This window comes from Diadema antillarum, unplaced genomic scaffold, assembly GCF_040938485.1.
Source record: "Diadema antillarum isolate AM-2024a unplaced genomic scaffold, OU_Dant_1.0 seq00001471_RagTag, whole genome shotgun sequence".
In the NCBI taxonomy this organism is placed as follows: Eukaryota; Metazoa; Echinodermata; class Echinoidea; order Diadematoida; family Diadematidae; genus Diadema; species Diadema antillarum.
In genome coordinates, this window is record NW_027272210.1 from 369,679 (window position 1) to 386,923 (window position 17,245).

A 17,245-nucleotide genomic window follows, 5' to 3' on the forward strand; every position below is an offset into this window, starting at 1 on the left:
GTGATGAATGAAGTGAGATCTTTTACCTGCATGAGTAGTGACTCTCTTACACATTGGATCTCCAGTTTATTGCATGTCTTATCCGAGGGACAGAGTGTTTTGTCTCTTATTCTCAATACACAAAACACTGCTCAGTAAGACTAAGCAATCAAACATTTGGCTGTGGTGGCAGACATGCTATAAACTGAGCCAACTCACCGCCCTGGATTTCAGTTGGGTAATGACAAAAATGCAAATATTACCATAAAAGGTATGTCTGAAGTATTGCAATCTTGGATGACACCCAATGATGGTTGCTATGTGATTTATAAAAATCATTAGCATTGATTAATAAATGGCCACAGCATAATCCATCATGCGAGAGGGTATTGCATGCTGCCTGTTTGCTGCAGGCAATGCAATACATTGTAGATGTACTACTGCTAGGGCATGATTCAATCATTATGTACTAGTAACAGTTGATACCTAGCCACTATTGAACTGGAAAGGCACTTCAGTAATAAAGTCATGTGCTACGATTGAAATTATTCCACACTTTTGATTTCAAAACGATCAAAATGATTGATTATCTTGGCAATCTATCACAGCTTTCTTGGTAGGTACTAGGTAGAAATTTTTGCAAGCATATTCAAAGTTTAAAATATGAATTTTGAGCCTGAAAATGCACTTGGTGGAGTCAAGTGATCTGCACATCCCTTCTTTAAATCATGTAGAACTATGAGACTTTCCTCCTGATGGTATTCATGAAATTAAATCTCCATCAATAAAGCACAGGATTCGCAAAGTAATCTTTATTGAATACACATACCGGGTATTAGATATCAAAGCTACAGTTTACAGCCCTGCCTCTACCAAAAACTGAAAGTCTCATAAATGATTTATTTGGCGAATGAATCTGCTCTGACTGCGCAATAACATTTCTGTGTTAGAGAACACATTCTAGAATTACACCTATGATTATTTCATACAATGACTACCTCCCCAGAGGAGACATAATAGTGAGACATGCAGTGTAACTTGTAGTCATGACAACGGACCATCAATCACGGACCTTACAAAAATATTATTGTCACTGTCAATTCCTGTGCGAGGTCATTGCAACTCGTGGCTTAATACCTGTTCCTGCACGCACAGCTACTTAACTTTAGAGCTTTCCATTTTGCATCTGGTAACTGGAACAAGCTTAAAGACATAAAAACAAACATGGTCCTATGCACTCATTCCTGTGGCACATTGTGTGAAGAATTTATACCATTTGCTGGCCATTGCTGATCACCTGCGGGTGTGATGAATTACAAGGGGTCTGGAACATCAGTCGTCTGTGTGTAGGGAGGGACCATTTTGAGTGTGCATCCTACTCCTTGCGAAGAGGAATGTGGTGGGATCTTCTGCATACATGAGTCAAGACTTCTTCTTGAATCAGACCTCCATTTCACATCTGGTCCAATTTAAGGACAGTGTTTTTGCCTCTCGCTAGACGGAAGGGTGCAGCGTGATGGCAGACAAAACTGCTCATACCAGTTCGACTCACATAGCGCAAAAACCTAAAGCTTCAATCTTTAGTGCAAGACAGACTGGGATACAGTGAACGAGAAAGCCACCTCATATTGCCCTTATGCATGGTGTCACAAGAGTGCAATCTGATCGACTTAAGCGAACTTTCTGTGAGTACAACACTTGTACACTTATTCTTTCAAGACTGAGATAAGGACATTTCAACCATTGGGTCAGCATGTGATTGTTGGACTAGCTTAGTAATACTGGATACTGACAGTTAAGATATGAATATATCACAACATGATACTGTTCAAGAACTAGATGACATTTTTGTACCTCACAACCAGCAATCTGAGCATATTACATAGGCCTAGATACTCTCTGCAAACATATTCCAGTCTTCTATCAGAGCAATCTTTCCTCACTAATGAATATGCAGGTGTGCCAATAACTGCAAGAGGTCATTGCAAAATATGCTGCTGGGACTATATACTCATTGACATTTGAAATATATATGCACTCTAGAACTGGAAGCAGCTACATAGTGCTATTTGCAGTTCTGTGAATTCCTGCAGCAGCAATCTGATGATATTCCTGTAGACTGCATACATTCAACAGCTTGCTTTAATACCCAGCAGAGTTTGATAGTGCTGCCATATTTTTGCAGGAAGCTAAAGTAATACCATTTTGAGGGCACCATGACTGCCGTAAGGATGCACTCCTCAATATGTGCTCTGTGCTGCATTCTACTGATGCTGTGGGTGGTGTTCCTACTGTCGATGTCAGCTGCCTCCCCACCAAACCAGATGATGTCTCTCCAACGCAACTGCTGCTCCTATGAAGAGACCAGCCGAGTCATCAAGGTCTACTGCAATCATTGCCATCTGAAGTCAGTTCCCCAAGACCTCCCAAACAGGACGATCACTTTAGATTTATCATACAACCTTATAACGCAATTACAAAATTACTCCTTTGCACCCGTCTGGAATCTAGTCACCTTAAATTTGAAGAAAAATGCAATCTTTCATATTGAAAATGCTGCTTTCACACCTCTCATTCATCTCAAAATATTATCTCTTTCAGGAAATAAGTTGACACAAATTCAGCCTGGGTTACTATGTTCTAATAAGAATCTCGGTCTCTTAGATTTAGGAAATAACTTGTTTACGTTTGTACCTGTAACTGCAATAAAAAACTTATCAAACTTAGAGACATTGATTCTAATGAAAAATTCAATACAATCCTTTGATTTTCAGTCAGTTTCACGGTGGAAGAAAATATCTGAAATAAACTTGTCATTGAATAATATTATATCCATTCCTCATCATGCTTTTCTGCCATTACAAAATAACTCCCTGCGCATTTTAGACCTCAAGTATAACAAAATAAATGAAGTGACACCTGGGGTATTCTCGGACCTCACAACCGTTAATTCTCTTTTACTTGATGTTAATCATATTAACAAATTTGAAGTGCTAGCATTCATGGGCAGCTTAAAGATTAAGAAACTGACCCTAATTGGCACTTTGCTAAAGGAGATAATTCCACTGAACAAGTCTACATGTGATACAGTTCCCATACCTCACATAATGAAAATTGAGTTGACTGGCAATGAAATAGTTGAAATCCCTCACTATGCATTTTGTGGTTTTTATCACACTGTAAGTCTTTTGATACAGAAGAACAGGATCACAAATATTGCAAACACATCTTTTTGTGGACTTCATTCATTGCAAATCCTGGACATATCTGAAAATCATATTTCTTCTCTGCCACTGGGTGCATTTCACTGCAATGAAAACCTCCTCCAGTTGAACATTTCCCATAATAAAATTCTCATATTGCATCCTGGCTCCTTCATACAGCTGTCTATGATACAACACCTTGATCTATCTAATAACATGATTTTCTCCTGCAATTACAGACTTTGGACCACTAAAACTCTGCTCACTTTAGACATCTCTTTCAATAGTTTAGATAAAATTCCTCACAGCATGTTAAGGGGACTCACAAATCTCAAAGTTCTAACTGTGTCTCACAACAAGATTAGAGGATATTCTCCTTTTTTATTTGCACACACACCAAATTTGCAAGAGTTGTATCTGATCTCAGAAGAAGCGTCTTACCTGTGTGAAAATTTCCGTGACATGACTTACTTACAAATACTGGATCTGTCATATACAAAACTTGCATTGAATTCCACACATCAGTTTACTGGAGCCGAGTCACTGCAAAAACTTCATTTGCGTTTCAACAATTTAGGAAGTGAAAGTTTGTTTGATACCCAAACAAACCATTCCTTGTTTGCTGGTCAAGCAGTACTCCAGGGGCTGTACCTGCAGGGAAATTCCTTGAACAACATGGAACCTGGAACCTTCAGTTCACTGACAAGCCTGAAATCCTTGGATATCTCTGACTCTGAGATCAAAGTACTGAAACCAGGACTATTTAACAATTTGACTTCCTTGACAACATTGTATCTAAGGGGTAACCCAATTAAAGAGCCATCTGCAAATACCCTGTATGGTCTCCACAGTCTCAGAACTCTTTTCTTTGAAAAGAGTTCAGTTAGGTCTTTGCCAATCACACTGTTCAATGACACACCTCATCTTTTTAAACTATTTCTATCTGAGAATCACCTCAGCACCATATTTCCTGGTACATTATTTCCTACCACTATACACTTAGATTTATCACAAAACCCACTCTCATGCACATGCGATTTAGCATGGTTCAGAAAGTGGGTTGAGCTAAGCAATGTTGTCCTTATGCAATCAAATAAGACTGTTTGCTCAAGATCCTCTTTTGAAACTTTAGTCAATCATCCTTTTCTACTCTTTGATCCTCAAGAATTCTGTAGCTTAAATGTGACTCTTATAGTATCAGTTTCCCTGGTCCTTGTCATTGTGGGTTATATGGCTATAGTCGTATACTATAAGCGCTGGTGGTTTCGCTACCGGCTCTATCTCCTGAAGCTAGCCATCTTGGGATATGAGGAAGTGGAAGACAATCAACAACCAGAGGACTATAGGCACCAGCTTAATATCATGTTCTCTGATGGGGATGAAGACTGGGTCAACAATGTCATGAGACCAGCCGTGGAAGAAAGATTTCCTCAGTTTGATAGCATTCTCTGGGGTGACGACTATCTTCACATTGGTATGTACTTAGTAGACGCTATCCATCATGCCCTAGAAAACAGCTTCAAGACAGCTCTTGTGATAAGCAATGAGTCGGTGGAGGAGCAATGGTTTATGACCAAGATTCGCTTGGCCTTAGAACATATCAATGAAACCAAATTGGACAAAGTGATTCTGATCTTCAAGGAGGATGTTGAAGATGACCAACTTCCCTATCTTGTACGGCTCTTCCTGAGCGCTAACAGACCGTACTTGGAATGGGAAGAAGATGAATACAGACAGGATTTGTTTTGGGCCAAGCTTGAGAAGAACTTCAGATCAAACAAGGTGATAAATAATGCAATTCCTGTATAGAGAATACAGCTCCATTAATTTGCAGTATCTCTGGTGTTAGAAATTGACAAATAGGGTTATGTACAATAGGTGAAAAACCTGGAAAATTCCCATTAAATTGAAGGGACATAATCTTCAACACACAGAAAGTTCATTGACTTACTCTAACTATTGTAATTAAAATTGCAAACTATATACATGCATGAATACAGCATGTCTTTTGCTACATTGAATAAACTGAGTAGATTACATGAAGAGATCTAGAGAATGCACAAAGTCAATGAAGTGACAAACCAAGTCAAACTTGGCAACACCCTGGAAGTCCACACTTAATTGTCCAAAATTACTCTATATATTCAACAAAAAGGTTCAAAATAAGACTTTGTCTTACCTCAGTCAACCTTCCCCAAATCTCTGTAACAACACTAGGGAGTGTTGGGAGGGGGGGGGGGGGGGGTATCGCCTTGCAGTTGAAAACCCACTTGCAGACTTGGTAATATTGATGAACCTTTCCCAATGACTTAGTATTGATTTCATGATCCTCGAGAGCTATTCATAAAATCTTTCTGCCCCCATTGTTGGGTTCGAAGGCGCTTCACCTGACACAATAGACACCAAAGGAAAGGGAAGGCAGTTAGGTGCCATAATGTATCAAGCCACAAATCAAGACTTCATACCACCGCTCTCCCACGACGCATAGATTGCACGATTCCACTGTGTACACCCTGCATTACTTGAAGGTGAAACCGCCGTATTGACTTCAGTCAAATACCAACTCTACACCCGCTTCAGGCTCAACTGAACCCCCACATAGTTTGTAGTAGGTACAAGGTCTCACTCTCCATTGAAAGGAAGCCAAAGACAGTGGTAAAATGATGTGCACAGCTAATATCAATAACCCTTATGTTGAAATGCAGTTGATGCTGAGGCTTGGTTAACCCTACTATATTCTGACCTCTGTTAAATGCCAGACATTGATGAATCTCACAAGAATCTTCCAGTGAGTTGGAAGAATGTATCACCGTGCATATAAATCAAATTTCCTACCTAATAGGTAAGATGATAATGGGAATTAAAGATATAAAAAAAAATCCAAGATTAAAACCTCTCTTGTTGAACAGATTTGTGCACTTCTGTCACTGATTCACAGCACAATATAATTTAAGGATATGACCAGTGGACAATTTCTTTATCTAGTTCTATCATCACCACAATTTTGGGATGAAAAGGAAAGGTGTGAATAACCTGAATAGGTCTGATGAATCATGAACCAGAAAATTCCTTTTTCCCCCCTTGCTAAAAATATACATAATATACTTGTCCTTTTTTGTCCTTTGTTTTACTTTTCTGGGAAGTTATTGTGAAGGTCTGAAAATGAGTATGAAGATGTACTGATTTTGGAACAACACCAGGGATCACGATAACCATGTGGCCTGTGATTTTGTGTCCACACGCGATTAAGAATTATCATCGGTTTTCACATCACTTGCAAAAATTAATTTTGTAAAACTGTTATTTTTGCATTTGTGTGAACAGCCCTTGGTAATAAAGTTAACCTTAAACAATGATTGCGAGATATATTTCCTGTATCTCCTCTTGGCACTCTGTTCTATCCTACCCTAATTGTGAAATCAACTTTAAAAAGAATAACAGACCTATTGTGAGAGTTTATGTACAAAATATGCGTATGCTACTGGATCAACACTCCTCTGTCTTCACTATGCAAAGATCTGCTGTCAGCCATTAACAATGTATGTTACATCCTCATCAAAGATGAATTTATAGCAGTTACTTCCTTTTCTTCGTTGCGTGAGAATCCACTATAAAAACAAATCTAATGAGCTCTTGACTGAAACCTTAGAAAATTAAATTACCTGGCACTTTCTCTCAGTGGATACAGATGGCACTACTTTCTTTTTTTTACACATAGGGCAACTGCCATGTGAATAGCGCCCTAGCTACATCTACATATGTGGCAAAAAGTCTGTCAACGGGTTTTTTTTTTTTTTCTGCAGAGATTTTTTTTTTCTCTCCTCTCTCTTTGCTATTTCTCTATTTTTGGGGCGCTGAACATGTATCCTATTACAACAGAAAAAGAAATCTTTGATAACTGCTCCTTATTCAGTGTGTATCAACAAAAAAGGTAATCCAACTTTGGAGGATTACTATTTCATAATCGTCAACTGTAGAAAGCGCAATGTTGATTGTGAGGAAAGAGGAACTCTTTCCCTTTCTATTGGTATCTAATTATGTTGACAAATGACATCTTAAGTGATCATAACTACATTAATGACTGTTTTAGACATGGGTACACTCATATTTATCAACAGAGAGAAATGCCTTTTTAACTGTTTGAATGTAAGAAATGCATGACTGATGATACGGTATAAAATGTATACTGTGCAAACTAGTAAGACAGCTTGGTTTGTTGGTTGGTGGTTGGTTGTTAAGTTGTCTATTTCTCTGGTGTATTGGGGGTTTCTGCTTTACGTTAAATTACAAAATTTACCTGTATTTGTGCTTTTGTTAAATTATGAAATTTACCTGTATTTGTGCTTTCATAAGAACAGATGCAAATTGAAAAATAGCACAGACTCTGTGAAATCTGGACATTAGAATGCAGAAAGGAAATATGATGCAAAAGACATTCCCACAGAGAGGACAACACAGTGGTTCCCCATATCATGATTATAGTTATGTAAAACACATATCTAGATGTCTCTTCGGATTGCTGAAAATTAGCCTCTGTAACAAATAATTCCTCAATTTTGTTTTGTTGTTGTTGTTTTGTTTTTTTTTGCAACATATGCTACTATGTGAACACTGAGTGAAGTTCATAAATTAAAAGAATACAGAAATAAGGACACATCAAGCAATATGTACCAGAGAAACATGTGAATGTCTGTAATCTGCAATCATTTTAAATGTGTAGATTTGTAAGGTAAGCATTATGCTATATATTTGATTGTATGTCATATGTAAATATTTGCTTCAATACACTGTTTGAATTTTAATGGCTTTGAAACACTTCGGACAGTAACATTTGATATGCTAATATACAATGTATTACATGTTCATGATGAATCCTCCTCATCTTCATTCTTATCATCATTCAAGACATTTTGTTTCTTGAAAATACAAAATCAATTTCAGCCGAGTCTTACAGAGTGAATTAGCAGTCCTCACACAATGGAGTCATATGGGGCACTCTCTATATATAATGAGAAATCTTGTCAGGAATAGGTCTTCTTGGAATAGGAGGTTTTTATTCCCTGGTTTTCTTTTTCCTGCAACCTATGATATCATTATGGCGTTCGGCATCAAAAAAGTTATCTGAATTGTGTCACAGCAGTTTCTATAATTTGTGAGTACCAAAATTATGTATTCAAATAAGGAGTTAAATTTAACAAACTAATTATAATTACTACCTTGAAATGTTACACATTTGAACTGACATCATGCATATCCACAAAATATGCATGAATTACTTGACTGTGAACTCATTACACACTGTTAGCAAAGAGGATATGTTGACGTTGGCAAGAAGGCTAAAGTCTTCAAACATTAATTGAAGGGAGCAGTACACTGTTAATTATATCGTCTTCTACAGACAATTGGTCATGTTCTGTAAAAGTGGAATGGATATTTTTGCCAAACTAATTTTTCATGCTCTGCCGTGTAAGAAGATTGTAGCATATTTTTAATTCTGCAGAATCAAGACAACTACTGGAACATATGGCAAGGAAAAATTTTTGTGTGTTTTTGTTTTTGCACTAGTTTCTCGTTGCGCGAAATGGGCAAAAATTTGAACACCACAAAAATTTTCACTTTTACAGTATACGTTTGATTTAAATTTTGCACGGACAAATTGTATATTGTAGAATGTTATAATTGTCTCTTTTTCCAATTCTAGATATTCGTAACTGTGACAACAAAAGCTATTAAGATGTGTTTGATTCTTAATTGACTTAAAAATGTATCAATACCACAGTCTCGTATAAAACAAACACATTATATTGGGTCCTTTCTGTTATCACAAATTTTCTTTCTGGCATTGATGTAGTGATTAAGTATTGAGAAAAGTAGTAAAAACTAAAATGTTTGTTTTGTGTTTCCTTTTTGAAGCCTTGTGTGATGCAATAAAATGTAAATATGTCACAGAACTAATTTGATTAAATCCAATTTGGCCACGCATTGAAGTTGTTCTACTGTCCAGTCATCAGATCTCTTCTTTTTAACTGTTCAGCCATACAAGGAAATCTCATGATATGAAATCAATTCCTGAAATTTACACATAAAAAGGCACGCAACGCTAACTTTTTGTTTGGCCCTCAAGTGCAGAATTAAAACTTGTCAGAGTTTGTTAGTTTGTTTGTTTGTTACTTTTCCATCTGAGAAGATGGCTGGATAGCCCACATTCAGCTATGTTAAGCTGGTCTTCCATGGGGTCCAGTTGGATGTGAGGTGGGGGACCACTTCACCAGGTTAAACACCCTGCTCTTTGCGATGAATGAATGGAGCAGGATCATTTACGTGCATGAGTTGCTACTCTCTCATACACGGGACCTCCACTCTCTCATACACGGGACCTCCATTTAATGTTCTATCTGAGGGACAGATTGTTTTGCCTCTTGCTAGAGGGGACGGTATGCCTACACACAGCATTGCTCAGTCCAGACTTGGGTTTGAACCTGGGCCGCGTGATCGTGAGGCAAGAGTCAAGTGTTCTGTACATCCATCCTTGCAAAAATGTAGGACAAACACAACAAACTTTCCTCCTGATGGTATTATTGAAATGAATAGTTCTTCCCCATTAATATAAACATTGCAACTACAAAGTGTAGTAACAAAAAAAGAGATCTCCATTAGTCACGTACGATACATTCCAGCCATCAGAGCTACAGTCTTTTAAGTCCTGCCTTAACCAGAACTGAAACTGCGATAAATCATTTCTGGTAGACAAGACTCATGCACTGACATTTGAGGCATGCAGCCATTTGTATAGATGATTAACCAGCTATGCACTTTCGATTATTGCTTTATGCAAATTGGCATTGGATGTGATAAAATGCATAGTCATATTTCCAATCCTATTTGTGTGTCAGAGAACACTGTGAATTACACTTATGATGTGCTAGTGAAACTGCTATGGAGTGCATTATGTAAACTGACCATCAATCAAGGACCTGGAAACAATGAGAAACTGAATACTCCCTGTGCTAGTAGGTCACAGACAACTTGTGGACAACTATAACCTCCAGGGCTCTACAATGGTACCTGTAAAGCAGTGCTTCTACATCATTCTACATCTGGTAACTGCTACAGCTTTAAGACCTACTTACAAACATGGTTCCATGTTTTCATTTTTATGGCTCATTTTGAAGAAATGATATCACTTGCTGGCCATCGCTGCATGATCACCTGGGCTTTAACTGCAAGGGGTCCACAGCATCAGTTGCCTGTGTGTGGGATGGTCTACCGCACTTCAAGTGTGCACCCTACTATTTGCAACAAGAAGTGTGGCGGGACCTTTAATGTGCAGGACTAAAGACTCTTTCAAACGTTAGACCTCCATTTCATCTCAGCTGGACTCAGAGAGCCTGACCCCAAGCCACACAGTCTTGCTTACAAGATTGACATGTGAACTAACCACAGAGTCACGCCAATTTCGTCATACAACTGCACATGTAGTCATAGGAGTGACTTACTGGACATTTTGATGCAATCTGACCCATTCAAGCTGACTTTCTATGCATACCTTTCCAGACTGAAACAGAAGGACATTGTAACCCTATTGTGTGGTACATTGTTAAATTGGCGAGGGGTAATACTTAACTTGAAACTATTCCAGAACACCAGACACCATTTTTTATTTATGTATCTCACAGCCAGCAAATTGAGCATCTTAACCAACTTCTCTGTGACTGGAGGTATATTTCACTCCTCTGAAGTATCAAAAAAATGATATCCTGACTGAGATGTTACAACAGCTTCAAGGGGTCATCGCAAAATGTGCTACTACTTAACTTTACACTTATTGACAGTTGAAATTATATGCATTCTTGAAGTGGAAGCAGCTAGTTGGGGCTATACCAACCTCCCCCCCCCCCCCCCCCATAATCTTGCTTTCCCCAAAAGACCTTAATACTGTTGTCAAATTTTCACAGGAAGTGGATATAACACCATTTTGAAGGTACCATGACCGCATCCAGGATGCATTCTTCAATGTGTTTTCTGAGCTGCATTCTCCTGGTGCTGTGGGTGGTGAGCCTACTGTCAGTATCAGCTGTCTCAACACTAGACCAGATGATGCCTCCCCGACACAACTGCTGTCACATTGAGAATACCACCCAAGGCATGTACAAGGCCTACTGCAACCACTGCCATCTGAAGTCAGTTCCACAAGACCTACCAAACAGGACCATTGCTTTAGATTTATCACACAACTTCATATCACAACTTCAAAGCAACTCCTTTGGACATCTCTGGAATCTAATCAACTTAAATTTGAAGAGCAATGCCATTGTCCACATAGAAAATGCTGCTTTCACACCTCTTCTTCATCTCAAAGTATTGTGTCTTTCAGGAAATAAGTTGACACAAATTCAGCCAGGACTATTAAATTCTAGTAAGAATCTCACTGTTGTAGATTTAGGATATAATTTAATTCCTTCTGTGCCTCTAGCTGCAATAAAAGATTTATCAAACTTACAGAAACTAATTTTGATGAAAAATTCAATAAAATCGTTTGACTTTCAGTCAGTCTCAAAGTGGAGGAGAATATCTGATGTAAACTTGTCAAGGAATGATATCACATCCATTTCTAAACATGCTTTTTCCCCCCTACAAAACAACTCCATGCATGCTTTAGACCTGCGCAATAACAAAATCACTGAAGTAACACCTGGAGTATTCTCGGACCTTACAATCGTTCATTTTATTTACCTTGATGCAAATAATATTAACAAATTTGAAGTGCTGGCATTCATGGGTAACTTAAAGATTAAGAAACTGTCACTAATCGGCACTTCGCTCAAGGAAATAATTCCACTGAACAAATCTACATGTGATGGAGTTGACATTCCCCACATATTGAATATAGAGTTGAGTAACAATGGAATATTTGACATCCCTCAATATGCATTTGCAGGTTTCAATCATACTTTAAGTTTAAAAATACGACAGAACAGATTAACAATGATTTCAAACACATCTTTTTGTGGACTTCATTCATTAGAGATTCTGGACATATCTGGAAATCAAATTTCCTCTCTGCCACTGGCTGCATTTCATTGCAATGAAAACCTCCTCCAGTTGAACATTTCCCACAATCAAATTCTCAGATTGCATCCTGGCTCCTTCGTACAGCTGTCGAAGATACAACAGCTTGATCTATCTTATAACATGCTTTCTTCCTGCAAATACTTAAGGTGGACCATTAAAAGTTTGCTCACTCTGAACATTTCTTTCAACAATTTCAATAAATTTCCCAACCACATGCTATGGGGACTCCAAAATCTCAAAATACTTCATGCGTCTCACAATAAGATAAGAGGCTATTCTCCTTTTTTATTTGCACAAACACAACATCTCCAAGAGTTGTACCTAACCTCAGAAGCAGCCTCATACCTTGCTGAAGTTTTCCGTGATATGTCTAATCTAAAAATTCTGAATCTGTCTCACACAAAACTCACAATGAATTCCACAAATCAGTTTTCCAGAGCTGTCTCACTGGGAGAGCTTTATCTGCAATATAACAATTTAGGAAGGAAAAGTTTGTTTGATAATGAAACAAACCAGTCCTTGTTTGCTGGTCAAGCAGTACTCAAGGGGCTGTACCTGCAGGGAAATTCCTTGAACAGCATGGAACCTGGAACCTTCTGTTCACTGGAAAGCCTGAAATCATTGGATATCTCTGACTCTGAGATCAAGGTACTGAAACCAGGACTATTTAAGAATTTGACTTCCTTGACAACATTGTATTTAAGGGGTAACCAAATTCAAGAGCCATCAGCACATACCCTGTATGGTCTCTACAGTCTCAGAACTCTTTTCTTTGAAAAGAGTTCAGTTAGGTCTTTGCCAATCACACTGTTCAATGACACACCTCATCTTATCAGACTATTTCTGTCTGAGAATCACCTCAGCACCATATTTCCTGGTACATTACTTCCTACCACTATACACTTAGATTTATCACAAAACCCACTCTCATGCACATGCAATTTAGCATGGTTCAGAAAATGGGTTGAGCTAAACAATGTTGTCCTAATGCAACCGAATAAGACTCTTTGCTCAGGCTCATCCTTTGAATCTTTAGTCAATCATCCTTTTATACTCTTTAATCCTGAAGAATTCTGCAGCTTAAATGTGACACTCATAGTATTAGTTTCCTTGGTCCTTGTCATTGTGGGTTATGTGGCTATAGTTGTATACTATAAGCACTGGTGGTTTCGCTACTGGCTCTATCTCCTGAAGCTAGCCATCTTGGGCTATGAGGAAGTGGACGACAATCAACAAATAGAGGACTATAGGCACCAGCTAAATGTCATGTTCTCTGATGGGGATGAAGACTGGGTCAACGATGTCATGAGACCAGCCATGGAAGAAAAATTTCCCCAGTTTGAAAGCATTCTGTGGGGTGATGACTATCTTCACATTGGTATGTACTTAGTAGACGCCATCCACAATGCCTTGGAAAACAGCTTCAAGACTGCTCTTGTGATCAGCAATGAGTCGGTGGAGGAGCAATGGTTTATGACCAAGATTCGCTTGGCCTTAGAACACATTAATGAAACCAAACTGGACAAAGTTATCCTGATCTTCAAGGAGGATGTTGAAGACGACCAACTTCCCTATCTTGTACGGCTCTTCCTGAGTGCTAACAGACCATACTTGAAATGGGAAGAGGATGAATACAGACAGGATTTGTTTTGGGCCAAGCTTGAGAAGAACTTCAGATCAAACAAGGTGATAAATAATGCAATTCCTGTATAGAGAATACAGCTCCATTAATTTGCAGCATCTCTGATGTTAGTAATAGAAAAATCGGATTATGTACAATAGGTGAAAAACTTGGAAAATTCCTATCAAATTGAAGGGACATAATCTTCACCACACAGCAACTTCACTGACTTACTCCGACTATTGTAATAAAAATTGGAAACTACACATGCATGAATACAGCATGTCTTTTGCTACATTGAATAAACTGATTAGATTACACAAACAGATCTAGAGAATGCACAAACTCAATGAAGTATCAAACCAAGTCAAAATTGGCAATACCCTGGAAGTCCACACTTGATCGTTCAAAATACTCTATATATTCAACAAAAAGGTACAAATAAGATTTTGTCTTACCTCAGTCACCCTTCTCCAAATCTCTGTAACAACACTGGGGAGGGGAGTATCCCCTTGCAGTTGAAAACCTACTGGCAGACTTGGTAATATTGATGAACCTTTCCAAATTAATGACTTCGTATGAATTTCATGATCCTCCAGCATTATTCATGAAATCTTTCTGCCCCCATTGCTGGGCTCGAAGGCGCTACACCTGACACAATAGACACCAAAGGAAAGGGAAGGCAGTTAGGTGCCATAATGTATCAAGCCACAAATCAAGACTTCATACCACCGCTCTCCCACGACGCATAGATTGCACGATTTCACTGTGTACACCCTGCATTACTTGAAGGTGAAACCGCCGTATTGACTTCAGTCAAATACCAACTCTACACCCGCTTCAGGCTCAACTGAACCCCCACATAGTTTGTAGTAGGTACAAGGTCTCACTCTCCATTGAAAGGAAGCCAAAGACAGTGGTAAAATGATGTGCAAAGCTAATATCAATAACCCTTATGTTGAAATGCAGTTGATGCTGAAGCTTGGTTAACCCTACTATATTCTGACCTCTGTTAAATGCCAGACATTGATGAATCTCACAAGAATCTTTCAGTGAGTTGGAAGAATGTATCACCGCGCATATAAATCAAATTTCCTACCTAATAGGTAAGATGATAATGGGAATTAAAGATATCTTTAAAAAATCCAAGATTAAAACCTCTCTTGTTGAACAGATTTGTGCACTTCTGTCACTGATTCACAGCACAATATAATTCAAGGATATGACCAGTGGACAATTTCTTTATCTAGTTCTATCATCACCTTTCATTACAAAGTAAAATTTTGGGATGAAAAGGAAAGGTGTGAATAACCTGAATAGGTCTGATGAATTATGAACCAGAAAATTCATTTTTCCCCCCTTGCTAAAAATATACACAATACACTTGTCCTTTTTTTGTCCTTTGTTTTACTTTTCTGGGAAGTTATTGTGAAGGTCTGAAAATGAGTATGAAGATGTACTGATTTTGGAACAACACCAGGGATCACGATAACCATGTGGCCTGTGATTTTGTGTCCACACGCGATTAAGAATTATCATCGGTTTTCACATCACTTGCAAAAATTAATTTTGTAAAACTGTTATTTTTGCATTTGTGTGAACAGCCCTTGGTAATAAAGTTAACCTTAAACAATGATTGCAAGATATATTTCCTGTATCTCCTCTTGGCACTCAGTTCTATCCTACCCTAATTGCGAAATCAACTTTAAAAAGAATAGCAGACCTATTGTGAGAGTTTATGTACAAAATATGCGTATGCTACTGGATCAACACTCCTCTGTCTTCACTATGCGAAGATCTGCTGTCAGCCATTAACGATGTATGTTACATCCTCATCAAAGATGAATATATAGCAGTTACTTCCTTTTCTTCGCTGCGTGAGAATCCACTATAAAAACAAATCTAATGAGCTCTTGACTGAAACCTTAGAAAATTAAATTACCTGGCACTTTCTCTCAGTGGATACAGATGGCACTACTTTTTTTTTTTACACATAGGGCAACTGCCATGTGAATAGTGCCCTAGCTACATATGTGGCAAAAAGTCTGTCAACGGGGGTTTGTTCTTAAAATTTTCTGCAGAGCTTTTTTTTTCTCTCCTCTTTCTTTGCTATTTGTCTATTTTTGGGGCGCTGAACATGTATCCTATTACAACAGAAAAAGAAATCTTTGATAACTGCTCCTTATTCAGTGTGTATCAACAAAAAAGGTAATCCAACTTTGGAGGATTACTATTTCATAATCATCAACTGTGGAAAGCGCAATGTTGATTGTGAGGAAAGAGGAACTCTTTCTCTTTCTATTGGTATCTAATTATGTTGACAAATGACATCTTAAGTGATCATAACTACATTAATGACTGTTTTAGACATGAGTACACTCATATTTTTCAACAGAGAGAAATGCCTTTTTAACTGTTTGAATGTAAGAAATGCATGACTGATGATACGGTATAAAATGCATACTGTGCAAACTTTTAAGACAGCTTGGTTTGTTGGTTTGTTGGTTGGTTGTTAAGTTGTCTATTTCTCTGGTGTATTGGGGGTTTCTGCTTATGTTAGATTACAAAATTTACCTGTATTTGTGCTTTTGTTAAATTATGAAATTTACCTGCATTTGTGCTTTCATAAGAACAGATGCAAATTGGAAAAAAACACAGACACTGTGAAATCTGGATGTTAGAATGCAGAAAGGAAATATGATGCAAAAGACATTCCCACAGAGAGGACAACACAATGGTTCCCCATATCATGATTATAGTTATGTAAAACACATATCTAGATGTCTCTTCGGATTGCTGAAAATTAGCCTCTGTAACAAATAATTCCTCAATTTTGTTTTTTGGGGTTTGTTTGTTGTCATAGTTGTCATAGTGATTGTCTGTAATCTGCAATCATTTTGAATGTGTAGAGTTGTAAGGTAAACATTATGCTATATATTTGATTGTATGTCATATGTAAATATTTGCTTCAATACACTGTTTGAATTTTAATGGCTTTGAAACACTTCGGACAGTAACATTTGATATGCTAATATACAATGTATTATATGTTCATAATGAATCCTCATCATCATCATTCTTATCCTCATTCAAGACATTTTGTTTCTTGAAAATACAAAATCAATTTCAGCCGAGTCTTACAGAGTGAATTAGCAGTCCTCACACAATGGAGTCATATGGGTCACTCTCTATTATAATGAGAAATCTTGTCAGGAATAGGTCTTCTTGGCATAGGAGGTTCTTATTCCCTGTTTTTTTTTTTCCTGCAACCTATGATATCATTACAATTGTATGGCATTCGGCATCAAAAAAGTTATCTGAATTGTGTCACAGCAGTTTCTAATTTGTGAGTACCAAAATTATGTATTCA

General features: G+C 37.8%; 3 protein-coding genes across 3 annotated transcripts in view; 2 read left to right on the forward strand and 1 right to left on the reverse strand.

Moving 5' to 3' along the window:
* Positions 1–17,245, reverse strand: part of LOC139709811 (cilia- and flagella-associated protein 337-like) — a 121,056-nt gene that overhangs the window by 51,143 nt on the left and 52,668 nt on the right. The window lies entirely within an intron of this gene.
* Positions 2,966–5,370, forward strand: LOC139709810 (toll-like receptor 4). Its single transcript, XM_071621772.1, has one exon. It carries the CDS (start codon positions 2,982–2,984, stop codon positions 4,989–4,991), a length of 2,010 nt encoding a protein of 669 aa, XP_071477873.1. The 5' UTR covers positions 2,966–2,981; the 3' UTR covers positions 4,992–5,370.
* LOC139709808 (uncharacterized) lies at positions 9,561–16,413 on the forward strand. The gene has a single exon (XM_071621769.1). It carries the CDS (start codon positions 11,169–11,171, stop codon positions 13,965–13,967), a length of 2,799 nt encoding a protein of 932 aa, XP_071477870.1. The 5' UTR covers positions 9,561–11,168; the 3' UTR covers positions 13,968–16,413.

Bases quoted from the DNA above. Each gene is read 5' to 3' on its own strand.
- LOC139709810 (XM_071621772.1), top strand. From the start codon at position 2,982: ATGGGCAGCTTAAAGATTAAGAAACTGACCCTAATTGGCACTTTGCTA.
- LOC139709808 (XM_071621769.1), top strand. From the start codon at position 11,169: ATGACCGCATCCAGGATGCATTCTTCAATGTGTTTTCTGAGCTGCATT.